The sequence below is a fragment of the Gobio gobio genome (assembly GCF_949357685.1).
Source record: "Gobio gobio genome assembly, chromosome: 23".
NCBI lineage: Eukaryota > Metazoa > Chordata > Actinopteri > Cypriniformes > Gobionidae > Gobio > Gobio gobio.
The window spans coordinates 43,968,301-43,987,067 of record NC_137119.1 but is presented as its reverse complement, the minus strand read 5'-3'; the positions used below and the strand labels follow the sequence as shown (position 1 = coordinate 43,987,067).

Here is an 18,767-nt window from a genome sequence, read left to right as displayed (position 1 = left end):
AATCAGATTGAATGGAAAGATGGAAATACTGTCTCACCAATAAAATTACATTTAAGGTTATTCTTTTGATTTATCCAGTGAAACAAGTAGTCTAAAGATTTTTAGAGACATGGAGACAGCATGCATCTTTTGTAACAGAAGAATCCATAAAACACTAAATTCCAAAAATTAAACATGAAGAGGGTCGCTGCAGACAACAGATCACAAGACTAGATTAATACCCTTTGCTATTAGACACAAAAGGGCTTTTCACACTGTGCTTAAATACAGGTTATTATCGTTCTCACCTGCTATTAACCCTGGGTAAAGTAGCGTTTCACACTTGTAATTTAGAAGTGGGGTTAGCAGTTTTAACCCAGGGTTCTGAAGTGTTACGGTTAGATGCTTAGCAACAGACAGCCAATCGTGTGCCATGACTTTACATACGTTGAACAGTAACAGAAGCGCTGTGTGTCGTTAACAATAGTCTCAGTGTGATGCGAAAATGGCAAATGGAGACAGAGAATGCATCAATTTGAGTGAAGAAAGGACCATTTTATCCTCATACTTACCTATTTATAGTCCATTCAAGACTAACCTGATAATACAATCTGTAGTATATAATATTAGGATGCATCTTTATGTAAACACATGCAAATAATGATTATTAACCCAGTGGTAAGGAAGCGTGTGAAAAGGCATCTTATGAATACAGAGGATTGATTGTCATCCCTGAGTAAATTATGAGCAGTGTGTGAAGCAAGATTACCCAGGATTCTGTTTATCTTAGAACTAGTTCAAGTGTGAAAAGCCACATTGTTACAGAAAGCTAAAATCAACATGACAGTTCAGAGTTGATATGAAGGCGAGCAGAAATATTGCTGCAGTAATATTTCCTGGTAAATCTAGATCTCACAGTTAGTGTTGTTTTCGTCAACGAAAAGTATGACTAAATATCGTCGTCAACGAACCTTTATAACGTGACGAAAACGAGACGAGACGCAACGTAAATGCTGGTCATGTGACGATGACGAATAAAAACGAGACTAAATGTGGTTCACAAAATAAAAACTATGCTAAAATGTCTCTTCATTTTCGTTGACGAAGGTGTCTTTATCATTTACAGGGGCTAGTCAGTGATTTTATTGTCGTCTTAATCCAGAATATCAGTGTTTTTCTCCCACCACCCGTGTAAAAATCTCCGGCCGAATGACCTCAATTACTGTTTGACAAACACCAAGGTCGTGTGGTGCCTTCTGAATCCACATCTCTGAGTTTTCAATAATATATAACTTCAGAATTCACGGTTTATATCCTTTTTGGCCACTGCAGAGCACCGTGCGGCTGTGCTTTGCTGTTATTTGGATGCATTTGAAAGATCTAGACTTGTATTACTGAAATGCTGACAAGTATTTACAAGAGCAAGATATTTCATCACCGCTCAAAAAAAGAAAGAAAAGCATGTAAACATTTGAAATGGGCCGTTATAACGGCAGCAATTAGATATGTTAAAATAACCGCAGCATTATGATTACCTCATAAGCGAATAAGAGGCTGTATTCACTTATTTCCGCTCATTTCCATGTGGAATAAAATTACATCCTTTATTTTGAGATAAAATACAAGACAGAAAAACATTTTAACTATAATGTGGGTCTAATTTTAAACAGATTTAAAGAATTAAATAATAATTTGGATATTATTTTCCTATTATTAAATTAAATTAAATATGCATTTATTCTTATTAAGACATTTGGAAAAACTTTTATTACATTGAAGTGGAAAATAAAACGGGTGTTGTGGAAAAAGATGGGGAGAAATGTGGCCACAAAAATCACAGGAAAAAACACCACAAACCTTAAGAGACATCTCAATGTTTTTATTTATTTTATTCAAATGTATGTGTGTGTACTTCTAACATGTTTAGTTGGTAAAATAAATATGTTGTAACTTCAAATCAGAGCGTCTTCCGTGTCTGGAATGGATGTATTCTTGAGTCTATAAGGTAACAATAATATAATAAGATAACATTGTTTGAAATGGGTTTGGCTAAAAGAAGATTTTGGTTTTGTCTATAATATGTACTTATACTATATTGACTGGGTTAAATAGAATTGCATTACTAAAAAGAGACTAAAATACAATTTTCATTGACTAAAACTTGACTAAAATGTCATCAGTTATCGTCGACTAAAACTAGACGAAAATAGCCATAGATAATTCTGACTAAAATGCTCAGACTTTTAGTCGACTAAAACTTGACTAGACTAAAATAGTATGACTATGACTAAAACTAATAAAAACTAAAATGACAGCTTGACACAAAGACTAGACTAAAACTAAAATTAAAACAGGCCGCCAAAAACAACACTAGTTGGAAGGTACTTTTGAATCAGATAATTACAACTTCCCCCACTGTACTAAAGGTGTGACACACATTCTATTCTACTGGCACTGATTGTTTTGGGCCATAATTGGTAAAGATTTGGCACAGAAGTGAGAAGTGGTGGGGTATTCTGTTCAAGTGCATGACTACACGTGCAGTATACATTGACCTCCTGCTAAAACTTGATACAGACTCCCCACTTATGGCCCACAGGTGTTTTATAGCCGACATCAGAGACCTTTGGAAGTTTTATCTAATCAGATTACAATTTCAAAGGAGGGGAAAGGGAGCTGCATCAGACACTTGCTGAACTAGTGCCAGAACTTCAGGAACAGCTTGCCAGTCAGCAAATTATCTTCCATTTCAACCCACCTCATGCCCCACATTTTCGGTGGGTGTTGGGAAAGGGAGATCCGTTCCCTGAAACAAGCTCTACAGGTCACTCTGGGAACTCAGCTGATACCAGAGGAAACTCTTCTCCCTACACTCATTGAGAGTGAAGGGATCTTAAATTCTAAACCCCTAGGGGATATCTCATCTAATGCCTCTGATCCAGAACCTATTACTCCTAATTCACTTCTTATAGGGCGGCCTGATTTGTCCCTTCTTCAAGTGATATACCCTCAAAGTGAACTATTGAGTCAACGTCTGTCATAGCCAAGTTCTAGCAGATCCCTTTTGGAAGCGGTTTATCAAGTGTTATTTGCCTGGTCTTCAGACTCATAGCACGTGGCAACTAGAGTCACCCGATATCAAGGTGGGAACTACAGTTATGATTGTGGACCCTCAAATGGTAAATGATAAATGGTATGCATTTATATAGCGCTTTCAACAGACCCATGGCCATCCAAAGTGCTTTACATATTGCCTCACATTCACCCATTCATTCACTCATACACCGATGGCGGTGTCAGCCATGCAAGGCGCCATCCAGCTTGTCGGGAGCAGCTGGGGTTAGGTGTCTTGCTCATGGACACTTGGTTAGGTGGAACCAGGGATTGAATCACCATCCTTCCAGTTTGTAGACAACCTACATGAACCACTGAGCCCCTCAATTCCCCAGGGCCATGTTGCCCATTGGTCAGATCTCTCAAGTATTCCCTGGGGTGGATAATAGAATCAGAACTGCTGAAGTGAGAATTAAGGACAAGTTTATGTGCGACCTGTGGCTAAGGTTATACAGCTAACTGAGATTCCAGACTAAAATTGGACTTTGACCTATTTATAATTGACAGATTTCCTTGTTCTTTAGAAACCTGGGTGCGGCTGTTAAAAAGGCTGTATTTTGAAGTTGTGTCTGATACTTGGTCTGGCAATCAGCCAATGAGTCCTGTATTGACACCCTGCCATTGCTAATACAGTACATGTGGCTTATGTACATTTCAGAAAACCACTTTCTCACAAATATTACATATAGCCATGCCACGGCGGGACTAAAAACCTCCCCTTGTATGGCTGATATATATATATATATATATATATATATATATATATATATATATATATATATATATATATATATATATATATATATATACACTCACCTAAAGGATTATTAGGAACACACACTAATACTGTGTTTGACTCCCTTTCGCCTTCAGAACTGCCTTAATTATACGTGGCATTGATTCAACAAGGTGCTGAAATCATTCTTTAGAAATGTTGGCCCATATTGATAGGATAGCATCTTGCAGTTGATGGAGATTTGTGGGATGCACATCCAGGGCACGAAGCTCCCGTTCCACCACATCCCAAAGATGCTCTATTGGGTTGAGATCTGGTGACTCTGGGGGCCATTTTAGTACAGTGAACTCATTGTCATGTTCAAGAAACCAATTTGAAATGATTCGAGCTTTGTGACATGGTGCACTATCCTGCTGGAAGTAGCCATCAGAGGATGGGTACATGGTGGTCATAAAGGGATGGACATGGTCAGAAACAATGCTCAGGTAGGCCGTGGCATTTAAACGATGCCCAATTGGCACTAAGGGGCCTAAAGTGTGCCAAGAAAACATCCCCCACACCATTACACCACCACCACCAGCCTGCACAGTGGTAACAAGGCATGATGGATCCATGTTCTCATTCTGTTTACGCCAAATTCTGACTCTACCATCTGAATGTCTCAACAGAAATCGAGACTCATCAGACCAGGCAAAATTTTTCCAGTCTTCAACTGTCCAATTTTGGTGAGCTCGTGCAAATTGTCGCCTCTTTTTCCTATTTGTTGTGGAGATGAGTGGTACCCTGTGGGGTCTTCTGCTGTTGTAGCCCATCCACCTCAAGGTTGTGCGTGTTGTGGCTTCACAAATGCTTTGCTGCATACCTCGGTTGTAACGAGTGTTTATTTCAGTCAAAGTTGCTCTTCTATCAGCTTGAATCAGTCGGCCCATTCTCCTCTGACCTCTAGCATCAACAAGGCATTTTCTCCCACAGGACTGCTGCACACTGGATGTTTTTCCCTTTTCACACCATTCTTTGTAAACCCTAGAAATGGTTGTTCGTGAAAATCCCAGTAACTGAGCAGATTGTGAAATACTCAGACCGGCCCGTCTGGCACCAACAACCATGCCACGCTCAAAATTGGTTAAATCACCTTTCTTTCCCATTCTGCCATTCAGTTTGGAGCTCAAGCGATTGTCTTGACCAGGACCACAACCCTAAATGCATTGAAGCAACTGCCATTGATTAGATCCTGGTTGATTAGATAATTGCATTAATGAGAAATTGAACAGGTGTTCCTAATAATCCTTTAGGTGAGTGTGTGTATATATATATATATATATATATATATATATATATATATATATATATATATAGTGGGGCAAAAAAAGTATTTAGTCAGCCACCAATTGTGCAAGTTCTCCCAAAATGAGAGAGGCCGGTAATTTTCATCATAGGTACACTTCAACTATGAGAGACAGAATGAGAAAAAAAAATCCAGAAAATCACATCAAAAATCAGATTTTTTAAGAATTTATTTGCAAATTATGGTTGAAATTAAGTATTTGATCAATTACAAAAGTTCATCTCAATACTTTGTTATATACCCTTTGTTGGCAATGACAGAGGTCAAACTTTTTCTGTAAGTTCTGTTTTTGAACATGTGTATCAAATGAAGCTCTGTTTCTCTTATCTTATTGAACATATGATTCACATGCAAGTTCAGTTCCAGTTAGCACAATCACACTCAATGTTTCTTTGGAAGTCATTCTCTCTAAAGGGTGGAGGCAGGTCATAGCTTTAGTATAAAAACACTAGATACCTTGTTCTCCACATCACCTGCTAAAACAAAGGTAAGTCTATCTCACTTAACATTTTTATAATGATTTTATAGATATCATTCCAGTTACATACTGTATTTTCTGAGGCATGTTTAAAACCAAACTGAACTGTTCTGCTTTCAGTGCATTCAGGAGAACACATTGCACACATTTTTGTGTAAAACTACTAAGGATGGCTGATAGCAAAAGCAAGTATTAGCTTATTTCATCAAACAGATTTAAAACAATACCAGCCATCAATGTGATCTTTTCAGTCTTTACAAATATAAAAAAAAATTTTTTCTCCAGTGGCTGTGTCCCAGTGGAGCCCAGACTTTGTACAAGATCTTCTCCCGGCTGCCGAAAAGACAGCCCTTCTCTACCATCTCTCTTACCTGTGCCTGGCCAACTTTACCAACCTGGAGAGACTCATCAGGAGTCGGGCTGTGGAAACCCAGCTTCTGTTCGGATCCTCTCATGCAACCATGATGAAAGTATGTTTCACATTTCTCTTGATTTCAGTGTTTTCATCTCTGTCACCTAGAAAGAAAAAAAAGTTAAAATTTGTGTCAATTCACCAATCATGAAGGGTCTGTAGCCAATAGCTTTTAGAGAAAAATGTAGCTAAATTGGTTATGAGACTCTCACCCTTAACTGGAAATAAAAACATAATAATATCATAATGTAAGCCATGAAAAATAAAAAATGTAACTGACATTTTAGGTAAAATCTTTTATAACCTAAGAGTTTGTACTTGAGTAGTGTCCGTGAAGTCACCCATAGGATTCTGAATAGCAGTTTTGAAGCGTAAAGTAGGGACGAGCTGGCCGTCGCCATCTTGGCAGCGCGTCACCGCGCGCAACACCCGGATATCAGAAAATGGGCAAAGAGGCGGGACGGGAGCAGGGCCGTTTGAAGAAATTTGGGGGCCCCAAGCAAAATGGACATGGAGGTCCCCCCAGTAATTTTTTGTACAAGACAAGTAGAGCTATTTTATCCAGTGTCATTTATCACATACCACTATCTTGTTTTTTCTTATCATCCTCTTCCTTTCTCTTTTTTCTTTTCTGGCTTCCTGAAGCATAAAATTCCGCTTCAAATCCGAAGATTTTGTATTTTGCCTGGAGCAGAGATCGCGTGGTTGGCTGGCTGCTGTCAGCGACTACTGAGAGGGGCCCCCTTAAGGGGGTTCCCGATAACAGTGTCATTGCACTTTACTGCATTGACTATCAATGGGGCGCTCACACAGTTTGTCGTTTCATTTTATTCTTAACCTGTCGTTGTCTTGGGGCCCCAGGCCAGCTCGGGGCCCCAAGCAATTGCTTGGTTTGCCTGCCTTGTCGCGACGGGCCTGGACGTGGGCGGAGCTGAGGTGACGCGATGACTAACAGACAGCAGACAAACGACAATCCACCTGTCACTCAAAGTGGCCACGCCACGAGTTATAAAAAAATACGCCCACCTCACAGTCGTCACAAAGAGCAAAATTAGCCGTATAGACCAAAAGCACAGTTTGTCCCAGACTGTAAACATGTGTTCTTCTGCTGTAAAGTTGGGCATTTTAACATGAGTTCAATGAGATTCTGCTCCTTCTGGAGCCGCTCTCTAGTGGCCAGTCCATGAACTGCAGTTTAAGTCACTTAAAGAGAGACTGCGGGATGGGCCGCTTGGTTTGTACACATCATCTTAACGTAACATACATTTTTAATTAATTTCTTATATTATTATAACTTTAAACTTTAACAACAAATAATGCCATGGCATTATGAACAGCATTTACAAGACAAATACAGGCAATGAGAGTTCTGAATGTTTAGTAATTTTTTAAAGTCTTCGATTCTTGATCTTATGTCTCTTCCTTCTCACAGTGTATTTTGACCAGTAAAAACCTGGTTGAGTCGCTGTTTCCCATGTTAATGACAGCTGTGGAGAAAAATAAGGCGGTTTTGGCAGTCAAATACCTAGCAAAGGCACGAGAATGGATCAAAGACATTATCAATGATGTGGACAGGATAGTGGAAAAGTAAGAATACTTGAGTAATAATTTAATTATTCTTCTACATGTAGCTGCTATAATGTGCTAAAAGTATGAACATGTTTATGTTATAAAATGCTATTTTCACTGCAACATTTCTTCAACATTGTGTAGGTATGATTTACATAACAAAGATGTAGCATCGTCCACCAGTGATGTTATCAAGGAAAAACAAGATACAGATAAAAAGATTAAAGAACAAGACCACGAGTTGAAGCAGACTGAAAAAACCCTGGATGATCTGAACTCTAAACTCCAAAAAACCACAAAAGAGCTTGAGGAAATTGAGAAAAAGATAAACAGCAAAAGCCAAGAGATTCAAGATTTTGTAAAATCCAAATCACAAACAAGTACAGGCCTCGGCATCTTCGCTGCAATCGTGCCATTCGTTGGGCTAATTGTTAAAAGCATTTATGATGCTGTAAATGATCCTAAGGATGTTGCACAAATTAAGGCTCTTGAAGCAGAATTGAACCGCTTCATCGCTGACAAGACTGCTCTGAAACAGAAAGAGTGGCAGCTCGAACTCCAGATCATTGATTTGCAGATGAAGGCGGCCAAAGCCAGTTTTGACCGGAGTGAGTCTGTTTTCTTTCATGTTTAAAGTATAAATGACATGTCATGCCAAGATTCAAGTCTAGTTTAAGACAGGCTATCCACCTTATCTGCCCTAAATCGTATTGAAAAGTACTAATGTCGTAATAACGTGTGGCTTGTTGAAACATTTATTTCCTCTCTGCAGATTCCATACCCGACCCCATCCATCTAAATGAAGTTCAGAAGAGCTTGACAAAAATTCAGGAAATTCTGATTCAGCTCAAAAACTTCTGGGAGAATGTTGCTCAAATGCTGGGCTACCTGGAACAAAAGACCTTTGTTGGAGAAGATCTTATTGAAGACCTTGCCGATCTAAAAGATGAATTTCTAAAATCAATCGAAATAGCCAAAGAGGTAAAATTCATGTTTACATGATTACAAAAAGATATTCTCTTTATTTGCACCATCGAACGCGGGAATCCTTCTATTTTGCCCAGCCGTTACTAAGGTTTCATCTGAAAGTCTAATGTGACTTGTACATGTTTTAATTCCTCAGGCTTGGAACTGTTTTGGTGAAGGCTGTAAAAAAGCTTCTGTCATCTTTAAGCTCCAAAACAAAGATGCCTACAAGTTTCTGGAGGTCAGTCCTTCCTCTCTCTCCAAGGAGGAGTGGCAAAAAGAGTACGAAAGTGTAAAGGAACAACTGGAGAATATAGACCCACCACAACGTGTGACATCCTCTCACTGTAAAACTTTTCGCTGTAAATTTACAGTAAAATACTGGCAGCTGGGTTGCCAGCCACTTACTGTATTTTTACAGAACTAATTCTGTAAACATTATTTACAGTACTGTACTGTAAAATGTTGGGCTGTAAATTTACAGTAAAATACTGGCAGCTGGGTTGCCAGCCACTTACTGTATTTTTACAGGACAACTACTGTAAACAGCGTTTACAGTACTGTGCTGTAATTATCAAATGCAGTATCCTACTGTTATATCATGCAATTTAACAGTATTAAACTGTTCTCTACAGCAATAAAAAAATATTACATAATTAGAAATGTTATACTTTAAGTTGCATAGTAGTCACAATAGGAAAAAGAAACCAACATTCTCTAGGTTTTAAAACATTTATTTTAGTTAAAAGAAAACAATAGAAAATTGCCTGAAATGGCAGCTGTATTTTTTTAAAACATGTAAAATGCAAGTTTACAAACAGTTGACAATTAGCACTTAACAGTGCAGTAATCTTGTATAATTTGAAAAAAATGTCACGTTTTTTTCAGAAATGTAAAGTGACCCAGAAAGAGTAATAAAAAAAAATGAAAACACAAAAATGCCCTATAAACATGTTGGCTGAAATGCCAGTTGTATTTTTATAAATGCAATTATCAATTAACAGAACATTAACAATGCTGTAATCGCATTTACTTTTAATGTACTTACGTACAACAAATGGAAAGCTTCTTCCAAGTTACCCACAAAGAGTCTGAAAAATGGGATCTAAACAAAATCCCATTCAAAGTCTGCAAGTTTTCGCAGAAGTGAGGAAACCTGTGGGTTTACAGTGGTGTTCTTTTTTTGCACAACTTGGCCAGTTTTCTTTGATGTCACTTTTCCTTTCTTTGTTTTTGATCCACGTTCTGGATTGATGTCAAGAAAGCGTCTAAAAAACAGAAGAAAAATAAAAATAAAATTAAATGTTACAGAAAAATGTTTGCTGTTGTGATTAACATTTTTTCTGCATCGGTTACACTGTACAGCTTAACAATATCATCCCTTCATCAGGTCCTAAATCAGGTCCAATCTGCGTATCAGTGGAAATGCAGTACATAAAAAATGCAGCACATTGCCAGAATCCAGTCCAAACCCTTATGACTTCAATACTTTAAGTCAATTGCAAGCCTTGCAATGTGATTATGACTGCATGATAATGTTAAATATAATTTAAAATGTGTTTGAGCTGTCTTAACTGAAAACATATCTCCAAATATGTCAGTGCCATTGTTTAGCCTTTTTTTTTTTTTTTACAAGACATTTTTATGAAAGCTGCTTAAATACCCTAATTTTACTGAAGCCTACAACTGGCATAAAATAATAGGTCAGTCAAAACTGAAAATGAGACCATGATTTACTCACCCTCAAGACATCCTATGTGTATATGACTTCTTTTAGATTAATACAATCAGAGTTAAATTTAAATAATATTCTTACAAGCACAATGGCAGTGTCAACTTTGAACCAGCCATTCGCTGCCATTATAAAGCTTGGATTTGCCAGGACATTATTTAATTTAACTATGATTGTTTTTGTCTGCAAGTAGAAAGTCAAATACACTATGGCATAAGTGTGAGTAAATCATGGGTGGATTAAAACTTTTGGTTGAACTATCCCTTTAAACTAAGACATGTCTGTGAAACCAGGGCCATGTTGTTCATCCCTGTAGTCAGTTGTACAAAACGTTTGTGAACAAAAAATGAAGTCCTTAAAAAATGCTATCAAGACAAGGTTAGTGACAATTCAGTCTAAAATATATTAATGGCATATATGCTAATAACTAACCTCTGAACAAACTCAAGGGTGCATGCTGCTTCTTCCTGGTACTGCAAGTTGAAGTTATAGAAGGAGGCAAACAGCGCTGCCAGGCCAGTGATGAAGTTAGGCTGTGCTCCTTCACACACAACTTGACCTTCCAAGCTTAACATCCAGCGCTGGTTGCTTAGAGATTGACCTGTAAATGAAAAATAAAATAAATAATAATAATAATAATTAAAATTAACTATTGTGGGTTTCACAGTTTATGTAGTTGTCTCTTCACAGTTCAACATAACTATTAAAAGAACTCTGAAACACCCTTCACAGGGTTCACCATTTAGTTCTGTTTTAGTAATATTTTTGGGTAGCGTTCATCAATACAGGAATACTTTATTTTTCATTTATTGCAATGAGCAATTTCCTAATTAAAGGAATACTCTACCTTGTGAAATGAAAGTAGTGTAGTCTAGTAGTGTAGTCTATTTTATATTTCTTGAACCATAACCAATTTCTGCCTGCCTGTCTGTTTGTGACTAAGCACCTGTCTAATCACACACAATAACCCAGGATTGCAGTAATGTGCTGTAAATATTTGCAAACAATTTAAATTTCAGACAATGCAGACCACGGAACTTTCTGCTTGTAAACCACTTAAATTTATGATTAAGAATTCTATGGCATTTCATGAATGTGTGTAGTAAACTGCACATTTTTATAAACCAGGACAGGCTTGTACAGCATGAGAATGCACTCCTGGATGATTGTGACATTCGTCACGAATGATCATTCGTTCAAAAAAAAAAAAAGAACTCTTTGTAACTACTTTAAACGACTGCATACATGCATTGGGCTGAGACAGATGAACACCCTTAAAAGGTTAGTTCACCCAAAAATGTCAATTCTGTTATTAATGACTCACCCTCATGCCGTTCCACACCCGTAACACCCCCGTTCATCTCCGGAACACAAATGAAGATATTTTTGTTGAAATCTGAAGGCTCAGTGAGGCCTGCATAGCCAGGAATGACATTTCCTTTCTCAAGATCCATTAATGCACTAAAAACATATTTAAATCAGTTCATGTGAGGACAGTGGTTCAATAATAATATTATAAAGCGACGAGAATACTTTTGGTGCGCCAAAAAAAAAACTAAATAACAACTTATATAGTGATGAAACTGATTTCAAAACACTGCTTCATGAAGCTTTGGAGCACATCGAATCAGCGAGTCGACTCAGTGGTTCGGAGCGCTAAAGTCACGTGATTTCAGCAGTTTGGCGGTTTGACACACGATCCAAATCATGATTCGACTTGCTGATTCGATATTCTCCGAAGCTTAATGAAGCAGTGTTTTGAAAATCTTTATTTTCGAAATAAGTCTTTATTTAGTTTTTTTGGCGCACCAAAAATATTATTCTTGCTTAATAATATTAATATTGACCCACTGTACTCACATAAACTGATTTAAATATGTTTTTAGTACATTAATGGATCTTGCGAGTGTAAATTGTATTGCCCCCTATTGAAGCCTCACTGAGCCTTCAGATTTCAACAAAAATATCTTCATTTGTGTTCCGAAGATGAACGGAGGTCTTACGGGTGTGGAATGGCATGAGGGTGAGGAATTAATTACATTATTTTTTATATTTGGGTGAACTAACCCTTTAAAGCAGGTCACCCATAGTAAGTTCACAATTTTTTTTATTACATATTAGTTTACTCATATGCTGTTGTTCTAATGCAGTATATCGCTCTTTTTCCTTTTTTTGGACCACAAAAAAGCTTGCGCTCATCCATATAAAAGGCAGTGAATAGGAACCAGCATCAAGCTTCTAAAAGAATTTGCAAAATTATCACAGAATGGATGGTATGTAACACATGCCATATATTTCAAATGTTCTGGGGGGTATACCATAGGGTTTGGAAAATATAAAAACAAAATGTAACGTTATATATTTAATGAAAATCCTGACCTTGGCTATTGGTCTTCTGTATTTGACAGATGAGAATGTGAAAAATTATTGTTACAACAAACACAATGTATATTTTAATCTAATAGAAGAATGTACATGGATTGTATTTATTTTTTTGTGAATTTAAAGTTCTCGCAACTGCAGTACTATTAGTCTCATGAACATGCATCCAAGCACCGAAGACTAACAGTCAATGTCAGGATTTTCATTAAAAAAAATACATTACATTACAGTTTCTTTTTTTTTATTAAACCCTATTGTATACCCACACTTATGGCACCTTGCATGGGATCATTCTATGATACTCTTGCATCTTTTTTTAAAAATCTTGATGCTGCTCACTATTCACTGATATTATAGACTAGAGGAACACAAGCAGGAAACATTTTTTGTATAGAGAGAAAAAAGAACTGCAAAAAAATGCTTTTCTTACTAAGTATTTTATTTCCCAGCTAAAATCTAAAAAAAATCTTACAAAAAGAAAAAAAGACAATACTTTACTTGAATTTTTAGATATCTGGACTGGAAACAAGACAAAATTAATATTTTATACCAAAAAATGTTTGCAGAGGGGTGAGTAAATGATAACTTGCTTTTCAATTTAGGGTGAAACTACCACTGTAATGTTTACATACCGAGAAATATAAGGCGTGGACTCTCTGGCAAATGTACCGATTCCTGGACATCAGATGGAGTAGCAAATTCCTGAAACAATTTTTAAGAAGGACAGCACAACTATGATAAAAAGAACCAAAACAAAACATTATAGATGAATGAGATTTGTTTAATAATCTCTACTTACATCTGCTTGAAGGATAACACCATCTAACTTCTCTTTGAAGTGTGCAAGAAGTAGTTGTAGTACCATGGCACCCACATCATTTTCACCACTGGAGAGTATGCTCCGAACGTCATCGTTGGTTGGTTTGCTTTTGAAAAACTCAATTATGATTTTTCCACACTCCTGGATAGACAATTCCAAAAGTCTGAGCACTTTTTTGTCCGTAAGCTGTTCAAAATGTCCATATACATGCCTCTGTGTGAAGAGATATGGCCATTTGGATTTTAGATCTGAAATTGTAGGGGACGGGGTTGCATTTATCATGTAACGCTGAAGCCAATAGGTCTCCTCCATGAGCTTGTAAACGTCTCCTCTCTCAACTCCAGAAATTCCTTCATGAAGGTGGATCTCCTCCATCTTCTGACGTTTAATTTCAAGACTGTCGTGACTCTCACCAGGTGGAAGAGCAGGCTGCCATCTTGTGCAACCATACGAGTCAGTTGAATTTCGTTTTCTAGTAGTTCCAATGTCACTTCTAAGGGTCCTATGCTGACTTAGTGTACTTGTTCGATTAAGATGCTCTATCCGCACTTTCAGCTGTGAAAGAAAAGATTCGTATCCACCCCCAACCTGCTTGTCACCCATCATGTCTGCAAAAGACTTGGGATATTGGCTCACAATTTGACGAGCAATAGTAAGGCACTGTGATCTGCTGGGGTTTGTTTCGATTTTTCTAATTTCATCGGCAAGAATTCTTATCATTTGTCGTCGGTCAGAAGGAGAAGGTCTCAGGCCATTCTCAGTAGCACTCTTTATACCGGCTGGCATTAAGTTCCACGGAACTTTGAAATTTTCAGGCCATGAATGTGATGCACTGGTTGATGCAACAATGCTTGATGTTGGCGTTGAGGAGCTTGATGGAGGTGAACCAAGAGTAGCGTTTGTTTCGGGGGGAACCAAGGGGAGAACCTCGGCAGGCTGTAGTACCACTGTGTAGTTTTGATGTTCTGTGGATTATATATATATATAATCAGTTATTGTCTCAAGGATCACACCATAAACAGTACTGAAATGCATTGTAATGCAGTTTAAAAGGGTTAATTTGCCCAAAAATTTACATTCTGTTATTAATTATTCATCCTCACGTCATTCCAAACCCATTCGATTTTTGTTCAACTATGGTAAACATATTATTATTATTATTTTTATGAACTAGAGATTTCTGTCCCTCTATAGACAGTATATGCAGTATGCGGAATGACATGAGGGTGCGTAATTAATGACAATTTTTGTGACAAAATACACATTGCAATTGTCATGTACAAGAATTAACTGAATTTTCCCAAATACTATTCCGTCATCATTTTTCTGCAAAACAATGAGCATGTTTTTTTTGTAAAGTGTTCCCTTTACAGTCACTTCATTGGATGCCACTGTATTCACTGGTTGAAAATTAAGACAGGCAACAGATCCTTGAATGTCATCATTGTAGTCATTAACATGAAACTCTATTCCCCTCTCTGCCACAACATTTTCAGGGAAAGGGCTTCCAGCATGTAGGTAAGCCTGCAGAAGTTGATGCCTTTCTGCCAATGTAGCACTCAGGTTCTTGAAATTGTGCAATTTTCTTGCACACTGTTTAAAATATGAGTGCTTACTTTCAAAGCGTAGCGTCCATAGGCGAATTAGTGGACCAAAACGATCAATGAGCTCAGGATAATGACACAGGTAGTGGTGCTTTGGCTTAAGTGGATGATTTGGAAAAGCCACCTTTCGAGTCTCAATATACTCCTCTATTAAAACTGATAAATAAGCAATCTGACCAATATTAATGGAAGGAGCACAGATGAGCTCTGTTACCTGTCTGAGTTGAAGTATTAACTGCCATACCTCATTTTCAGTTGGACTGACAATCTTTTCCCCTACCAAAAGAGGTAAAAGCCGGAGCAGGCACCAATTCTGAACTGCATGTCCACTTAATTTTCCAGTACCAGGAGTCACCTCAACTGGTTTATCACGTGCATCATTCCCAAGATACTTAAACTGGTCAATGCGACGATTTAGTTCAGTGTATGTGAACTGTTTCTCCTGATTCACAAGATGATCAATATACAAAGCAAGGTCAAATGACACAACACCTTCAAAAAGGTCGTGTCCAAGACAGGGAGGTAATCCTGGCTGGCAAACGTGAAAATAATTCAGGTCATTAAAGGGAGAATTACGTTTGACACCAGTTACACTTTCAGCTCGACCAGCATCCAAATCCTTAAGATTTTGCTCATACGACTCCATAGTTCTTGTTACTGCCTTTGTTAGGGGAGCGGAGTGAAATGTCTGGCGGTCAATTTCACAAAATCTGCAAAAGTATGTACTTTTACTGAAATTTTCAAGAAAGCCACCAATGTAATGCGATCCAAGGTTGTCTCCAACTATAGCACACAATGTACCTTTGTGCACCTTTCCATCAGCTAATTCAACACCATTTTCCTCAAGGTCTTTAAGGTCTTTTATCAGAGTGGCAAAGACCAAATCTTGTCCAAAAAATCTAAAATCTTGTTCCCTACACAGCAGAACTAGCTGCATAGGGTCGATGCCTGACCGACAGTGAGGCAACAGGTTTGCAAGTGTCATATAAACGGCAAGAATTTTGTGTTTTTTCTTACCAGACCCAAGTGGATTGGCAACTTCAAAAGCATCTTCATACAAGATTACACCTAATGAATCTGTATCAGCTTTAAACAGCACATTTTCATCAATATTTTTGCCATCCCATACATCAGAGAGGATATCTTTTGCTCTGACTTCAGTTCTTGAATTCTTATGTTGTTCTATCACTGATTTACAGCAGAACAGTGCTTCTAAGCTTTGCTTAATAGGAATATATTGAGCAAAACTTTCCTTGCCAGATTCATTTTGACCAAGACAGATTGGGACCGGATCCACAAACTTAAAATTGTCTTTATAAAAGGATTTTCTCCTCTTATCAGTGCTAAGTGCATTGATATTTGACTTCCGAAAAAGATCATCAGTTTGCAAGACATCAATAATGCTCTTTATATCATTTTCAGAAATACCAAGCGCAGTCAATTTTTCAGTTAGCTTGTGCAGCAAATGACACTGGCTAATATCATGGATGTCCTGCACCCCATCAATTACAGACTGAATCACAGATGATGGGAGAATATGCTTTGCCTGTAATTTGAGATAAAACAGAGCCATGTTCTTTAAAAAAAGAGATTCATCTGCATTATCTGGCACTAGTGCAATATTCAATTGTTCTCCTCCATCACAACAATCAAATGATTCAGACTGTGGATTTGAGTGTTCAACTATGTTGGATACCTCACCATGCAGCCTCTGTACTGAAACATTTGACTGCAGTAAATTATGACGCAACCTTTCTGCTGAAGAGTTTCGATGATTCCTGGATATATGTGAGGTCAATGTAGATGCTACAGAAAAGCTTTTATTACATGTAAATGGACATGGCACTCTGGTACCTTCTTTGATATGAGATTTCAAGTGTAAAACAAAGTTTTTCAAATCACTGCACTTTTCTTGACAGACACCAATGTCACAGACTAAAGCATCAATTCCTAACTGCTCAACAGATGTCTTTGAGGGCCTCTCTTTGTGATCCCTGAATACATGAGCCTTGAAAGCAGTGAACTTTTTAAATGTTCTGGAGCAATCAGGAATACCACATTTGAAAAAAGTATTAGGAACATGACTATGGATTTTCATGTGCTGGCAAAATGCTGACAAAGATTCAAAAGCACGATCACAGAACTTACACCATAGCATTTTTGTTAACAAATGGACTAAAACTAACACATGTTAACTAGTAAATCACTTACGTTGTTTGTTTACATGTACTGGCCGTCTTCGGTTTATAATACAAGCCTGAAACGAAAAAATATATCTATAACTGTTAGATCAAAAGCAGGTCATGCAAAAAACATGGTAAATGTTTAATATTAGCCTGTGAAATATCGCATAATCTTGGTAAAGAGGTGAGAACAGATTGTTTTCGCGGTAGCAAACTGCGTTCACAAAATCAAACTATTCATGTAAACAATGTCGAAATGCGAACGCAAAACATAGATTGGCTTACCGTATCAATACTGAGTCGAACAATTTTCCATCTTAAACTCCTCATCGTCTTCTACAGGTGACAAATTCTTCCTCCATCTTCGTGTAACGTCCTCCATTTCTGATGCGTCACAGGCAACTAACGTAACGTTAACGTTTTGAAACGCAAACTGAATCAACCGAAGCACAGAAAGCTTAAACACTGCTCACAAATGCACATAAGTTACACTGTTTAAACAATATATGAATAATGATTCTGTTATATTGAGTGCCGCTGACAAGTCGAGTTTGCTGTTTGTTCTGTTTGCATCTGATCTGAAATGAGCGCCAACGAAATCAATCCCACAATTCAATGTTTTTACAGTGTGATACTGTATTACGAATTTAGCAGGCTGAAAACAGAAATGTGCTGTATATTTACAGATGTGCTGTAAAAGATACAGTATATTACTGCTTTATGGAAATACAGTATAATACTGTTAGAAATTCTCTGTAAATTTACAGTACAGGGTTACAGTGCTGGTACAGCTGCCATTACTGAATGATCTACAGAGCGCTGACCCTCACGAGTGCCTCATCCTATATATTTTCTGTCTCATGATGCTGGGATGATGATGTTTAGTTTCTTAAATACTCTACTAGAGTTCTGTATTCCCTTCTATTTAACGCCTAAACACTCTTTATATACAGTATATACTCCTCTCCATATGTATCATCTCTTTATGAGCTCTTGCAAAAACACTCTTAGAAATGGATAAAAATGGATGAATGTTTCTCTGAATAAAGTTTGATAACATCATTATTGAATACTTTTTTTTCTTTTAAATAATCGTACATGTCTGATTTTTATCAGAAGTCATAGATTTAAGTTTCTGCAATATTCTGTCATCTTAAACTCCTTTTGATGACACTGGATACACACAAATTTTCTCATTATACAGGCTACAAAATTCTGATCAAGTTTCATTCTGATCATGAATAAGCTCTCATGCGGATGATTTTAACACAGTTTACCAGACTGTATATCACAACATTCACCAGTTTAGTGTCATACTGAACATGTTTGAGTGTAACCTTGCTGGCATAGCCTTTTTAAATAATTCAGTCATTGGATATAAAGATAGAAAAGCCTTTTAGTCAAGTGAAGTCGTCACCTTTATTTATATAGCACTTTTTTCAATGCT

General features: G+C 37.4%; 1 protein-coding gene across 1 annotated transcript in view; it reads left to right on the top strand.

Moving 5' to 3' along the window:
- LOC307120028 (uncharacterized protein) overlaps positions 1 to 18,767 on the top strand; it is a gene marked incomplete at both ends in the record, with an annotated part of 37,449 nt that overhangs the window by 8,178 nt on the left and 10,504 nt on the right. Inside the window, 5 exons of the mRNA XM_079806854.1 lie at positions 5,938 to 6,122; positions 7,497 to 7,651; positions 7,778 to 8,241; positions 8,406 to 8,614; positions 8,757 to 8,946. Of these exons, the coding sequence (XP_079662980.1) occupies positions 5,938 to 6,122; positions 7,497 to 7,651; positions 7,778 to 8,241; positions 8,406 to 8,614; positions 8,757 to 8,946 (1,203 nt within the window). The remainder of the gene's footprint in view (positions 1 to 5,937; positions 6,123 to 7,496; positions 7,652 to 7,777; positions 8,242 to 8,405; positions 8,615 to 8,756; positions 8,947 to 18,767) is intronic.